Genomic DNA, 14,689 nt, shown 5'->3' on the forward strand with positions numbered 1-14,689 from the left:
AGATGCAATGCTGTAAAACTGTTAGAACATTGAAAAATCTCTGTAGTTTAATAGTATTGCTCACATTTCATAGATTATCTGTAGTGGATTATAAATGTATGTCCTTCTTATTTGATTGAACTTTTTATAGTAAGTTCATCTGAATTGTCTCTTTTGTCCCCCCTGCCCTACTTCCATCTAGGTCTTTCGGGAATATTTGATAGCAGTATGCACAGTGCTGGAAGTAACACTAAGGAAACTTCAGTTATGAATTTTCTTTCTGCAATTGAGTCTCGTACTGCTCAGGCAGCCTCTTCAGGATCTACCCTTTTACCACAATTCAGGGCTCCTTCCTGGCAGACAGGTGAAAAATTTCTCTTGAAATAAAATTATCATGTTTATATTGAATGTTTGGGGGGATTTATAATAAAAATATCCTAGCTAACTAAAAAAGCTGCATATCTTCCACCTCTTTTCCACCTCAATATTTAAAATCTCAAAAGCAGTGAAATCTTATTAATCTCTGAGCAGAAGTCTAATTGTTTAGAAAGGATTTAGAAGCATAGGATATGATTTTGTCTAATGAGTCAAACTTATTCTCCCACGTTCTATTTGGAATTAGTCTCGCTAACATCATAAACATATTCAGGTAGACTACTTTGGCATCCTAGCAAACCTTTCATTCTCAAACTCCGTTTCCTGTCATAGTTCTTCTGTGATATTACTACTGAAAGTTTGTGGATAACCTTAGCCTCTTGGTACACAAAAGTAATGAGGAAGATATTCTCAAAGAGAAGGTTCCAGATGCATGTTGCATAAAAATAAATGGCCTAATCAACAAACAAACGTGTTCTCTTTTCTGGCAGGCTTACTGCCTCCTACACACCCCTCCATGCCCCTTCATCTGTTAAGCCGTCTGTACTGAGCAAGAAACTTTGCATATAATGAGATTGCTATAGACAGCCACACCAAGATAAGAGTGTTGCTCCTGCACCTGTGGGTAGTTTCAAGTTATCCTTAATCTTATGCAGTGATTGTGCAGCTGTGCAGTGAATCAGATCCATTTACACATCTGACAGAAAACATTTTTCTTTCTTCGGTGGGATAGTTTTCCACTGTATCAGCAAGCTGATCTTTCTCTCAATGCAGATGTATGATCAGTAGTTCTGATTCAGAGGAGGAGGCATAAGATAGGAAGGAGAAAGAGTTGGATAGTCCTTTTGTTGACAGCTTGCACTTATTGTTAAATGTAATGTGAAGCTGCATTCTATGAAGGTCAACCCAGAAAGCTGATAAAAGAGGATGTGGAAAGGCACCTGCTTTTCATTCACTATGGACAATTTAGGTCAACAAAAGAGCAAATACAAGGGAGCACAGATGAAGACACTATTAATCTGTGTAAATCTTAATTACTAGTGGTGTTTTAAAGTTATAATGACCCATGCTCACATCATATTGTCAGCTGGGAAGAAATCTTTTTTCCCCTCTTCCTCCTAGTATTTTCTTCATTGCAACCTACCTATCACAGTGAACTGTTAGGAATGGGAGACAAGCTGTGGGTAGGGTTTGATGTTGAAACCAGTGATTGAGACTACTCTCTACTAAGAACTCATCCATAAGCCTGTTTTCAATATTACTCTGAGCTTTCTATTTTTCTTTCATGCTTTTGCTGCTTTTTGATATCCCTCAATGTTCCTAAGTATCTTTCAGGAGCCTTGTCTCCTATAAACTCTTTTGAAAAGGAGAAACAAATGTTCTGCCTTCTCTCTTCAAGGTGACCTCTTTAAGAAGGACTGTATACTTTCTCTGAACCCTACGGCTGCCAGTTTGGGGGGGAAAAGAGGAAAAGCATGTTTGTTACATTTCCCATCAAGTTTTCCTTGTATGTGTGGGGTGTGTTAGCTGTGTTCTGATTTCTTAGGTTAGTGGAGAGGCTGTGCACACATCTTGTTTCACCATATGATTTTCACCATATCTTTTGTCTGCTCCTCTTCAAAAATCAAGTTAAAAAAACCCACCAGTTCTACCACAGCACTGCTTCTGTAACTGGCTCTCCACTTGTCTGGTATAAGAACTTCCATGCATAGTAAGAAGGGTTTTAATTTCTAGAAGGGAAGGAAAAGCTACATGTTAGTTGAACTCTTGAACATCCACAGTTAAACTAGAAATAAGTTCCATTTCTTAGATCCTTCCTATTGAGCCTCTGGCTGTCCCTACCTTTGTTTTAGTGATAGGAATCAGTAAAAAAGAACCCTGATATACATGATATATATATATTTTTTTAATATTAGAAAAAATTCATTAAGAAACTGCTTATACTTCCTTACTCAGACCTTATTGTTGACTTGTGAAAAATACCCTGGCATTCCTTCAGTATCATATCTCTTCGTATCAGTTCATCTGACACTTTCAGAGTATTTTTGTGATGTAAGTTGCAGTCAGTTTAAGACGTCCTAATATATTTTTCAAATGAAAATTGATTTTTTTACTGAGATATTTGTGACAAAATGAGCCTTTTTTACTCACGATTTTTTATTTCTCCTTAAATCTAATCCAACACTAACAGCTGTTTTCAGTATCCAAGAAGAATTGAAAATGGTGAAATTATGTCAGTGATTTTAATTCTCTTTTTGATTTGCAGACCCCTGCAAATTTCCCTTTAGAAATGCAAATTCCTATACAGCAAGTTTAAGCCTATCTGAGAATAAGCTTGCCTATCTCATTTTCTTTCATAGACTGTTTAGAAATAGTACAAAAACTTCACCAGTACCTACAGGTCACAGGATGCAAATCACTGCTGTAGGTCCCATCTTGCACCTCCCAAAACCAGTGAGAAAATTTCACACTCTTTCAGTTGAAGTAGTATGTTCTCTTAGTAAATCTCATTTAAGCAAAGATGACATAGCAGTGCCAGGATGTAAGTAAGTAATATTATTATACGTTTCAGTTGGGTAGTTGTTATCAGACTGTATATAGTTGGGAACTACGGATATCCTGTACTCCACTATTTCACTTTAGAGAACATATAGATTATACTCTTTATATTGCAAGTCAAAGCCCACCATTAAAAAATAGTTGTTGCAAAGTGTATAGGCTGTTAGCTATTTCTCTATAAGCTCTGAATGCTGTTTCACGTAAAGTCAGTTATGAAAGTATTGGTTAGGGTAAATGTGTGAGATGGAATTGCTCTTTAACTATTACAATAGGTATGGTATAATTTTTGCCTTTTTACTGTATATTGAAGGGAGATGGAGCTTTTGATCAGTTATCCTTAGTATGAACTTTCTTTTTCAACTGAAATAACAAATAAAAAGCTTTCAGTTTCAAAGCAGAATTATTCTCATACAATTTTTCATTAAAAATCTGCATCTTAAGGTGGTGGGTTTTTTCCCTCGGCAATTTAGTGCAGGTATAGAATTTAGAATTCTTACTAAAACATAGTTCCAGTTTGAAAGCTAGCCCCAATAAGTGCCTCTCAGTACTTTTGTTGTTGTTGAAAAAGGGTGGTGATGCTAAAGAAGCTAATATTTGTAAATGCTGCAAGATCTTACAATAAAATGAGTTAAAGAAATGCAGAGTGTTATAACTTGTAAAGCTTTATTATGTTCTTTTTCCCTTTTTTCTTCTGTTTTTGTTTTTTCCAGGTATGCATTCCTCAACAGCCACAGAACTATTTGTTACTGGAGCATTGCCAACCTCTGGAACATTTCCACCAACATCTGCTTTATCAGCTTATCAACATCCCAACACTTTCAGCAGTAGAAACTTTGCTACTACTCCATCTCTTACTCTTCAAGATACTACTTTCAGTGCTACATCAAATGGTCTCTTAACTACCCATGATCCCTTATTACAAATTAAAACATCACAAGGCACTGTTCCAACTGCTTTGACATTTGAGCGCCTAGGCAGTTCTGTTTTAAGTACCAGTATACCACCTCAGTCATCAACATACCGTTCTGCTCAAGAATCTGCGCCTCATCTTTTGCAACCTCAGTTTAGTTTGTTACCTTCAACCCTTGGAGGAGCTCAGCAGGTTTCTCAGGCGTACAGCACATCTGTCTTTACTGGTTCTACTGCTTCTATTGACAGAGCACTTCAGCGAGAATGTAGTGTTATTAAACACCATCAGCGGCCTTCAAGTACTCAGCCTGTTCAGGCTCAACTGACTGTTTCACAGCATTCCTTACACAGCTATTTAACGAGTACGAGCGGAGTTAATTTTCAGGATACATCTAGGCACTCAGCGTTATCCTGTAGTCCAGCTGGAGATGTTACTCAGGTGAGCAATGGAGGACCACAGCAGAAGACTTCTCAAGTCACAGTGGAACTTGCTCAGTCTTACACATCTGCAATTCCATCACCTGGTTTTCCATCTGCTTCCACAGCAAAAGTGAAAAACTGTTCCACGAAGCAGCCTCCAAGGTCAACAAAGACCCCCAAACCTCAAAGTGTAGCTCCCACTGTGCAGACACAAAGCTATCCCAAAACTGCACAAAACCAGAGTTCTGTAATTACAGGCCAAGCACAGATCTATTCTACAGCACAGCTCCCCAGTCTCTTGTCAGTCAGCCAATCCCAAAACTATGTTTCATCCCAGACTCAGAACGTGCCACCTGTCAGTCACTCACAGGATTTCTCATCCAGCAAGGTTGAGAAGCTGCCCTCATTGTATAAAACATTGACTTTTTCTGGGCAATCACAAACTATTACTTCTGACAGTCAAACGCTAAGTTATTCCTCAGATCAACAGGTATTGACTTCGGTTCCAAATGAGAACTACTCTGGGCAAACAAGGGAACTTTCTTCAGTCAGCCAATCTCAGAGCTATTCTTCTAGTCACTCTCAGGGTTTATCTCCAGTTAGCCAATCCCAAGTTAGTTTTTCATCTCAGTCACAAGTTTTATCAGCTGTTAGTCCTTCAGAAAGCTATTCTTCAGGGCAGTCTTTAACATTAACATCACCTTCTCTTCCCTTTTCTGCCTCTCCTCGGATACAAACTCTTCCAGCCTCAAGTCCTAATCAGAACTTTATTTCTTTGCATTCTTCTCAGAACTCTCAGACACAAGAATCCTCCTCTCCGCAGTCTCAAAAATTTCTGCCGTCTGTCCAGTCTCCTCCTTTTGCGCCCCCAGCTCATTCACAGACATTGCAGAACAATAGGCCTTCCTCAGAAACAAAATCATATGTTAAAAGGAAGTCTGACTCTAATTTGTATGCTTCATCAAAACAAGAAGAAGAATTATCAATGCAGGATATGCAAGCATTGCAACAGCAAGCTTCTCTTGAATCTTCCACCCAAAGGCTAACTGGTGATGAAATCAATGCTCAGGATGCCTCCTACAGAGTCTCAAAAGCAGATGACAGATATTCTCAAAGTGTAATCAGAAGTAACTCTCGTCTTGAGGATCAAGTTGTTGGACTTAGTCTTCAAGGATCAAAAAAAGATGAAAGAATGGTTAATTCTGTGGAGCAGCTTTCCCAACATATTGGCCATATCACTAGTATAAGCCATGATATAAAAAAGGCAGCTAACCTGATGCTAACAACGCAAGTAAATGTGAGTGCTAAAGAACTAAACCAGCAACATTCTCTCGTGCATAAGGTGCATGAAAGTAAAGCTCAAGAACAGCAAGGCCAAGTCATTAGTACACCACCACAGGTTCAGCCTCATGCTTTAAGACATCAGCTGTGTTTGCCTAGTGCACAGGTACTTCTGGAGTCTGCTTGTGACTTGCAGATTCTTCATCAGTCAATTCTGCAGTCAGGTTTAGGACAAGCAAAGATATCACCGCAAGTGCAAAGAATACAGAGTCCTCAGCAGGTGACACATCCATTCCTTCAAATGGATGGTCATATTATTCAAAGTAACGGGGGCCATTCTCAGCAACAGCTTCATACTCAGAATTCGGAAGTAATGAAAATGGACATTTCTGAGCCCTCGAAACCGCTACAGCAACATTTGACAACAAAAGATCATTTTACTCAAACAAATCAACATGATTCAAAAAATCAGTTTGTTTCTCTTAGTTCAATATGTTTCCCAGAAACTATGCTTCTCAGTGATGAAAGGAATATATTGTCAAATGTAGATGATATCTTAGCAGCAACAGCAGCAGCCTGTGGGGTGACTCCATCTGACTTTGCCAAATCAGCATCTAATGAAGAAGAAATACAGTCTGTTGAAAACAGTGAGGAATCTAAAACTCAGTTTCGATCAATGGATGTAAGACATGTGTCTTCTGGTTTCGGTGCCTCACCTCCTGTAGTTGGAAAGCCACCAAGCCTAAATAATATTTCACTGAATGGAGGCCAAATTACTATAAATCTTACACCAGTGTCAACAATACAGGCAAAAACTGTGAACCTTGATCAACAACATATTGAAACTTCTGATCAAAATGTGCCGACTAGAATGACCTCTCCCACCCTTGGCCCTGGTCAAGAGGAGCAAGAACAAGGGGTTGTTCCAGTTAAGAAACAATCTAGCATCGGTCACGAATCCGAAGAGGATAACGATGTTCCTGTTGATGGTACGCTGAGTGCAAGAGAGACCGACTTTGTTTCAAGTGGTAAAAGTCTAAGTGAAGAAAGTGCTACATCAGAGAATGATTTTAATATGGGTGGTGATGATGGTACAGTAGCAGGTAACCAGTCAAAAGGTCCATTGCAGCCAATAGCTGTGCCCCAGGGTGGAGAGGGAACCATTAGCAGAACTGAAGAAGAATGCCAAGACTTAACTCCAGGGAATCTTCAGAAGAAAAAAAGCAAAGGAAAAAGCCAAAACAAAAATGCTGCAGAAGATGACAGTGCAATTCAGAAACAGATAAAAAGAAGCGGGCAATGTAAACGTCAGAATTCAAGAGGAAATGATTCATGTTTGACGTATTCTTCTCCTGTTTCTGAAAGTTATGATACTTACCAGCATCAAGAAAGAATGAGGCAAAAAATCAAAGAAGTTGAAGAAAAACAACCTGAAGTCAAAACAGGATTTATTGCATCTTTTTTAGACTTTCTAAAGTCAGGGCCTAGGCAACAGTTTTCAGCTCCAGCTGTACGAATGCCAAACAGGACTAGGCGACCAGTTACTCAGATAGTTCGTGCCCCTTGCCTACAGTCGTCTTCAAAGCCTCAGCCAGCAGCAACACCTGTAGCTGTGGAGGTTAGTGGAGAAAGTCCAACCAAAAAAGTTGATGAAGAACTTAAGAAAAATTTAGAAACATTGCCTTCGTTTTCTTCTGATGAAGATGATTCTGTGGGAGGTAACCACGATCTTCAGAAGAGCATCTCCACTGCGTTGTCAGCTTTGGATGATACTTCTGACAGAAAAAATAAATCAGGTAAAACAGTTATTACAACTGCATACATTGAAGGAGATTTCTGTAGCCATTGGGAAAAAAATAAAGAGTAATATTAGCTGGTTTCAGTTCAAATAAAGGTTTTCTTGATTTGTTTTTATCACTGTTATTGAGCCATAATTTTAAGAGTACTTTCAAATGTTGTGCTGAACATGAACTAAACTAGTGTTTTCCACAGTTAAAAAATTTGTAGATAGACTTTTACATGCTCTTTGGGTAGAACACTTTTAACACTAAAAAATTGTTTTAGCCCAGAAGGGGAATAATGTCAGTTCTCTTCTCTGGCTTAAAATGCTAAATATGATTTTTGTCTGTAAACCTCAGCAAACCATCATGTCCAGTGGTTTCAAATCCTAGCAAGAGGACATGTTTAAGAATTGCCGTTAGCAAAGGTTGAGTTCTTGCTAGGTTGTTTGTGCACATTCTGTTGATGATAGGGTTGTACTGAGCATGTTTATGAAAATGATTTTTACACTTGTAAACTGAACACTGGCTTGTCACAAGCCAGCCTTGTCCAAGGCGGGAATCATTTGACTTTGATTTCAGGAATATTAACCACCTGCATTGTAGCTTCTTGTTGATATATTGTTAAAAAAAGAGCAAAAGCTGAGGAGGAAGTGCTTTTTTTGGCAACCACTTTGTTGATGACAGCATTGCTTAGCTTTCCATATACCTGGCTTTTTAGTTTCACTTGTATTACATCTATGCTGTATGTTACAGACTTCCTGTCAGTGTTCATAGTTTTTAATTGATGCTGCTTTGTTTTGAAGTATTGTCAACATACAGCATATTTTTCCCTAGCTAGATCTTTTCAATGAAGTTTGTTTTTTATGGTAGGTGATTAAAACTATTGAACCAATCACGTTACTGTACTTACTCAAGAGTAATACGATTACCTTCCAAACTAATTGCAGAAAGTGAAATGTTTCCTGAATTCTCAGCACCCACAACCCATTAGCTGGTTCTAAAGAAAATACAATGAAGTTTTTTTTTGCCTTTTTTAGATTAAAGGTGAGACGGACTTTTTACTTTAGAGACGACAAGATTTAATGAAAAATACATCACACAATTATATTTTTCAATTTAAATTATAATAATCAGACCTAAGATACCAGAGGAAGATTTTGCTGTACCATGTATTCGGCACAAGATCCCATCTTAATTACTGTTCTGTTTTCTTCTGTGGATTTTTCTATTAAATTATGTTAAGTTTAGCCATTTTGAGCAGGAAAATCTGTTACAGAAGAACATGAAATCAGTGACTCATTTTCCCTGAAAGCCAAAACAGTGGCCAGGGCTGTGGTTTGAGCCTCTCCTACAGTTTATTAACTTTAAAAAGCCACATTCGATGTACAACTTTCTAAGGAAATATTTCAAAGTTTTTCTCTGCATAGACATTTCCACTAGTATTTTTATTTTCAATTATTTCTTTTACAATATTTTTATACCTTCTTTATTATTCATAAGGATGTAATACTTACACCATCAATTTCTGAATTCATGTTCTTCCTGTTTTGTGGTGTACGGGATTGTATACCATACCAGATGCTTAGTAATAGCTTCTTCCTACATGCTGGTTCTGTAGAGCTGCTAGTAATTCCCTCTTCTGTCTGTTTTTACACATACATATGGAAAGACAAATTTAAAAGAATCATCTTTTAGTAATACTACAGTAGTGTATCCACATCTAAGTATTGTTCTGGAGAATTTGTCAATATACCTGGGGAACTAATAATGTTATATCTAATTAAAGCCATCATAGCTTTCACTGAACAAATAAATATATTTGTGGTAATGCGATGTGATATAATATATCCAGAAGAAAGTATTTCATGGCTTAGCAATTTTACTGAATTGTTTCCATGATTCTTCATGTATCTGGTGTATAGATTTTGTTCTGTGATGTTAATATGATACTTAAATAATATCTTCCAGAGTACTTTCATTAAAATATAAGTTGCATCCTCTTTTTTTTCCTGTCTTTTGAGTGAAGTCAACAATAACAGTGTAAAGCTACGTCATTAGCTTTGAAACCAGTTTCCTAAGCGATATTAGTAATTACACTGTGGCTTATGTAATTTTTTTTTTTTTTTACTTAGATTAGCAAGTCAATGTTAAAATAAATATGTGTAAAGAATATAAGGTAATACCAAAACGGGTTCTACTTTTTCAGGGGAGAAAGACTAATCATTTTGAAAAGTTGTTTCCACTGGCTGTAGGGCACAAAGAAGAAGAATGTTCTTCCCCTCTTTGTTTCATATCATCAGTTCTCATTGCTCACCACTATTAATATTATAAAATCATTAGGATGTTGCAAAAATTTTCATCTGGAACTTCCATTTACCTTATTGCAAGATATAAATGATAAATGTCCAAACGTCATACAGCTAATGTTTTCATCTTTCATTCATATTTCTCTTTCCTTAATCCAATTTAAAAAAGACTTCACTTATCAGCAGATTGGAAACAAGATTCCCTGTTGTAACTTTTTACTATTGTATTTGCTTAGTCACACCAAGCACAACAGTATTTCCTGTTGATCATGTCTGTAACTATCAAATTGTTTTCTAAGGCGTTCATCATTATTATTTCTAGATGTTAACTGATATAATAGCTTAATACAAACAGAGGTGAAATAGCTACAATATTTTGTTTTCGTTAGTGGTTTAATTGTGGCCAAGTTAATGCTCCTTTTTTAACTTCTGAAGTTTTTTTCTAGGATAGTTGTTTTTATGTATATTGTAACAGAAAAGAAGAAAAATTAATCTAGTTCCCTTCTTATGTTGCTGATCCGTGATTATTTGTTTAACTAAAACTTGTTTTTCTGCTTCAGAAGCTGAAAAAGTGGCAGTTGTTACTGCTGCTGCTGCTGCCACTACTGCTGTAATAAAGCAGGAACCTCCACAGACAACTGCTCCTGTAGTCAGTGTGCAGGAGAAAATGAGTTCAGCTGATCCCCTAAAAGTAGCTCAACAGGATGCTGTCACTTCAGACCAGTTAGCAAAAATACAGGCAACTGTTGCAATAGAAGGATGTACTGACGAGGAGAATACAGACAGTGGAGGAGAAGGCATGTACAGAGAACGTGATGAATTTGTGGTGAAGATTGAAGATATAGATACACTGAAGGTAATCCAAATACTTTCTGTGAGTAAACAAATACATAAAAAATAGAAAACAACCAAACCAAAAAACTCCATGTGAGCTTAGCCTTGACAAACTAGCAAAAGGGGAAAGGCCGCCTCTTAGTTTTCTGCTGTATTCTAATATTTTCTAGCTGCTGCCAAGATGCCTTAAAGGTGTCCTTCTGGTGTGGGTATTGAATATGTCTTGTATATTTATGAAACATCTTGATACTACATACATAGTAGAGTAAATCTCTGCTGGTATCCTCTATTAGTACATGAAATTATCAAAATAATTGCACCAAAGCCATGTCATGATAAAGCTTTTTTAATGTTGAAAAGCATAAATTTTTCAAGGGCTGTTGACACTACTGTATTTTTTTGAAGATAGTAGGCTTTCAAGAGTAAGATGCTGAAGAAAAGACTCAGACTTTTTCAAATGATCTTAGAATTGTCTTTTCTGGAAGAGGTTCAGTTTGCTGTTCCAACAAGAAAGAGCTTCCACATGCAACCAGTACAACCCTTCACATGAGTTTATGGAAATGTTGCTTGTTGTCTTTAATTATTGTTTCTTGTTGTCTCTGCATCTTAAATTCTTCTGCCTGTTTGCCTTTCCTTTTCTTGCTGTCATAACCAGCAATATTGCTATCATTTCTGATACTTTTGATCACCTGTCTGTATGTTCATCCTCTTGAGCTTAATTTTTAAATTAATTCATGTACCTTTATCATCTAAGACAAGTGTTACCAATTTTAAATGTTTTCTTGTGTCACTTGTAAAACTATTGAAGTTAGTTATATTCTGAATTTTGATCTTTGTGGTGTTTATTTCTTTATTTAAACAGTCTTTTAAAAATACATCTGTACTTGATTATGTTTTCCAAAAAAGATAGTTTTTATGAGTTAATAGTTAATTGTTAATAGTACAATTTATATAAATTCTCATTAGTGGTACTAATTATAAATATATTCTTAACATAATTTTTCAAACTGTGAAGAAAAAAATCAATTCAAACTTAATTTTTTTAATGTTTAAAGTTGAACTGAACCTCTATCCTATTCACTAGTTTGAATTGGAATACCTGTTTTCACATTACTGCAAGTGTCATGCTGTGATGTCACAGGTACTATGGATTGCTGCTTCTGCAGAATCTCTAGGGGCTTGCAAGCTTCTTCTGCTGTTTGGAGTGATCCTTACATTTTTGTTTTTTAAATTATTTCATAGAGCAAAAGGATAAAAAATTGTAAAATGTCATATTTTTTTGAAATATATTTTTGTTACTCAGTTGCATATGCTGCACTAGTTATAACTTCACAGCATAGATGAAGCTGACTGGCACAATGTCATCACTCAGGAAGGTGAAGTTTGTAGATTGCATTATGCTTATAGTAGTTAATGTCTTACTATCCTGAAATAAATGACACATAATAATGAAGGAGTAGAAATTTGAATTGCTTATTTCCATTTTATCCCTGGGTAACTTGCTCAAAACTTATAATGCACAAATACACTTCTGGGAGAAAAACAGGCACCGTTTTTAGCTAACAATTTGTTTTTACAGGTTGCTTTACAAACAGGAAAAGAGCCTCCAGCTATTTGGAAGGTGCAGAAGGCTTTGTTGCAAAAGTTTGTTCCTGAAGTGCGAGATGGACAGAGAGAATTTGCTGCTACTAACAGTGTGAGTATAAAAATTCCATATGAAACATCACAGGAACTGATTTCCTAAATGGAAACCTGGGAAACAATAAAATGTGATTCTGGCGTATATTCCTAGCAAGCTCCTCTGCAAGAAGTTTTCTTGATTTTCTCCTACTCTAAATTCTCTTTAATATATTCAAGGGCAGATTCTTGCTTTCCAACATGGGTTCTTTGGTATCATTCAGGCTGGGTAATGGAACAAGATTTCGCAACTGGAATAAAGTAAGTGGAAGCAGGCTCGTGAACCAAATGATTTTGACAAATGGGAAGGATACAGATAGGACAGAATTTCAACAAGCAGCCCTTTGCCAGCAGATAATCCTTCTGGGATAGCACATGGGGGGATTTAATAACAGGAGAAAATGAAGCCTAAAGTATCTCTTGCCTTATTTTCTTATTTTAAATATTATTTGGAAATCCATTGGAGAATTCCTCTTAAATCATAACTGCTGTATGATGGTTCACCTTTGTATATAAGCAGATTGTTTTTAAACTGACATTTTTTCTTTATTATTTGAATTTGTAATTGTTAAATTGAATAATTTTACTTACTAGAAACACCTGTGTATTTATAATAGTTTTTTTTTTCCCCCAGTATCTTGGGTATTTTGGGGATGCAAAAACCAAATACAAACGGGTGTATGTGAAGTTCATTGAAAATGCAAACAAAAAGGAGTATGTCAGAGTATGTTCAAAAAAACCACGAAGCAAGCCTGTACAGTCAGCAAGGTATTCTATTTCAATTTATTTTTCATTTTACTATATTGGTTTCATATTAAGAACACACTTACTTTAATAAACAAGGCAAATCATTCAAAAGTTTGTTAATTCAGCTTTAAGTTGGAAACTGAGAACTGAGATTTTTGCTTTAAGAAATGAGATACAAATTACTGTCATGTGGTGAGTTCCTTACCTTGAATCTATGGAATGCAAAAATCGTTCATTTCAGAGGTATTTGGGCTTGATGTGCTATATCTTTTTGCCTTTTGCCCTGTTATTCAACATACTGATAGAAGCCTATAGGTGCAATGATTTTAAAATTTTGTATGCTGCTGCTATGTTGTTTTCTCCTATCCTGTGACTTTGCAAGTTAGGTCTGTTTTTTTTGATTGGTTTAATGACCGCCCTGTCCCAGTATACTAGAATTACCATGCTTTAATTTCAACCTTGTGAAGTTAATCTGAAAGCAAAAGTTCATTGTTTAAATTCGTTGTCACAAGGGTGTTTTTCTTTCTTTTGTATGTCCTTGTGCACTAGGAGAATTAAATTTTTCTTATTTCTACCCCTTCCTTCCCCCCTGCCAAAAAAAAGCTTTGAATTATCTCTCATAGCTCCTAACCATGCCTTAAAATCAATAATTCCAATAGTGTTACTTTTAAACCACCAACAAGGATAAATAAAAATCAAATAAAACTGTCACTATGGAGAGCCGTGTAAAAAATGCAAAGCAAACATAACGAAGTTTGGCTGTATTCTGGCTGCCTCTGAGACACCCTCTGTCAGCTTCCTTCTGATAAGTTTTTCACTGTCATTCACTTTCAAAGGATTTGCGCCCTTGCATTTTGGGTTGGCCTTTGGTGCTTTCTTAAAAGATTCTAGATCCTGTATACAAACCTTGTCATGCTTATTTCATTTTATCTTTGAACAACCTCAGATGATATCTGAAGCTTTTCTCTCTCTGTGGCTTTTTAAGAATTATGATTTAACATACGTATTTTTTCTGTTTTAAATTCAGTTCTGTTCCTCTTTGTGTTGCTCTGAATTTGAGATATGTTTTGCAAAATAGCGTTGTTGTTAATCTTTCTTACTTGCATATAAATGTTGTTATGAGCTGTAATAACTCAAGAAAATCACTAGGATAGCATTTAAAATAGTGAAAGGCAAAACTGATTTATTATATCAAATCCCACCTGACATTCATGCAAGAATTAAAATAATAATAATAATAAAATCAGATGTTGGCAAACAATAATGAAAAAAATAACAGTGTACTTCATTCAGGAAATGACTGTGTTTTTAAGTCTAGTTCTCTACTCTCAAAGAAAGCAATGCTATCAGATAATCAATTTTATAAAACAAGTTTTACTTAAAATAGCCAGGATTTTGGTGTTCTTTTTTTCTGGGGCTACAGAAGACTCTTCTAGAAGCTCCAGTGCTCTGAAACAGTCCTGTCTTTTAGCTGAAACATGAAGATGATTTGCCTGTACCCATCTGTTCTCCTTTCAGTACTGCTTTTCAGCTTTTATTTGTCTCCTTTCCTGGTGTTTGTACTGCATGGTGTATTTCTGGAGAGCAGTCAAATCCCATCTCAGTCTTTGTTTTGCTAAACTGGATTAATATAGCTCTTTCAATCTCCACTTCTAAGGCAGACTTCCCATTCCTCTCATCATCCTCGTATCCGTTGTCTCCATCCATTTCAGTTTGAAATCATCATCTTTGGCAGATGACTAGAATTATTCCCAATATTCCAGAAGATGTTAACAATGTTTCTACAGTATTTTTCACTACTTTCCCATTTGAACAAAAAGT

General features: G+C 36.2%; 1 protein-coding gene across 5 annotated transcripts in view; it reads left to right on the plus strand.

Moving 5' to 3' along the window:
• The window catches only part of QSER1 (glutamine and serine rich 1), a 45,562-nt gene that overhangs the window by 19,390 nt on the left and 11,483 nt on the right, over positions 1 to 14,689 (plus strand). For 3 of the 5 annotated variants that reach the window (XM_064512912.1, XM_064512909.1, XM_064512910.1), the window contains exons 3-7: positions 182 to 343; positions 3,624 to 7,319; positions 10,171 to 10,466; positions 12,024 to 12,140; positions 12,756 to 12,889. In XM_064512912.1, the coding sequence (XP_064368982.1) occupies positions 208 to 343; positions 3,624 to 7,319; positions 10,171 to 10,466; positions 12,024 to 12,140; positions 12,756 to 12,889 (4,379 nt within the window). In that variant the 5' untranslated portion in view covers positions 182 to 207. The remainder of the gene's footprint in view (positions 1 to 181; positions 344 to 3,623; positions 7,320 to 10,170; positions 10,467 to 12,023; positions 12,141 to 12,755; positions 12,890 to 14,689) is intronic. The other 2 variants (XM_064512913.1, XM_064512911.1) reach the window with 1 other exon arrangement.

This window comes from Dromaius novaehollandiae, chromosome 5, assembly GCF_036370855.1.
Source record: "Dromaius novaehollandiae isolate bDroNov1 chromosome 5, bDroNov1.hap1, whole genome shotgun sequence".
In the NCBI taxonomy this organism is placed as follows: domain Eukaryota; kingdom Metazoa; phylum Chordata; class Aves; order Casuariiformes; family Dromaiidae; genus Dromaius; species Dromaius novaehollandiae.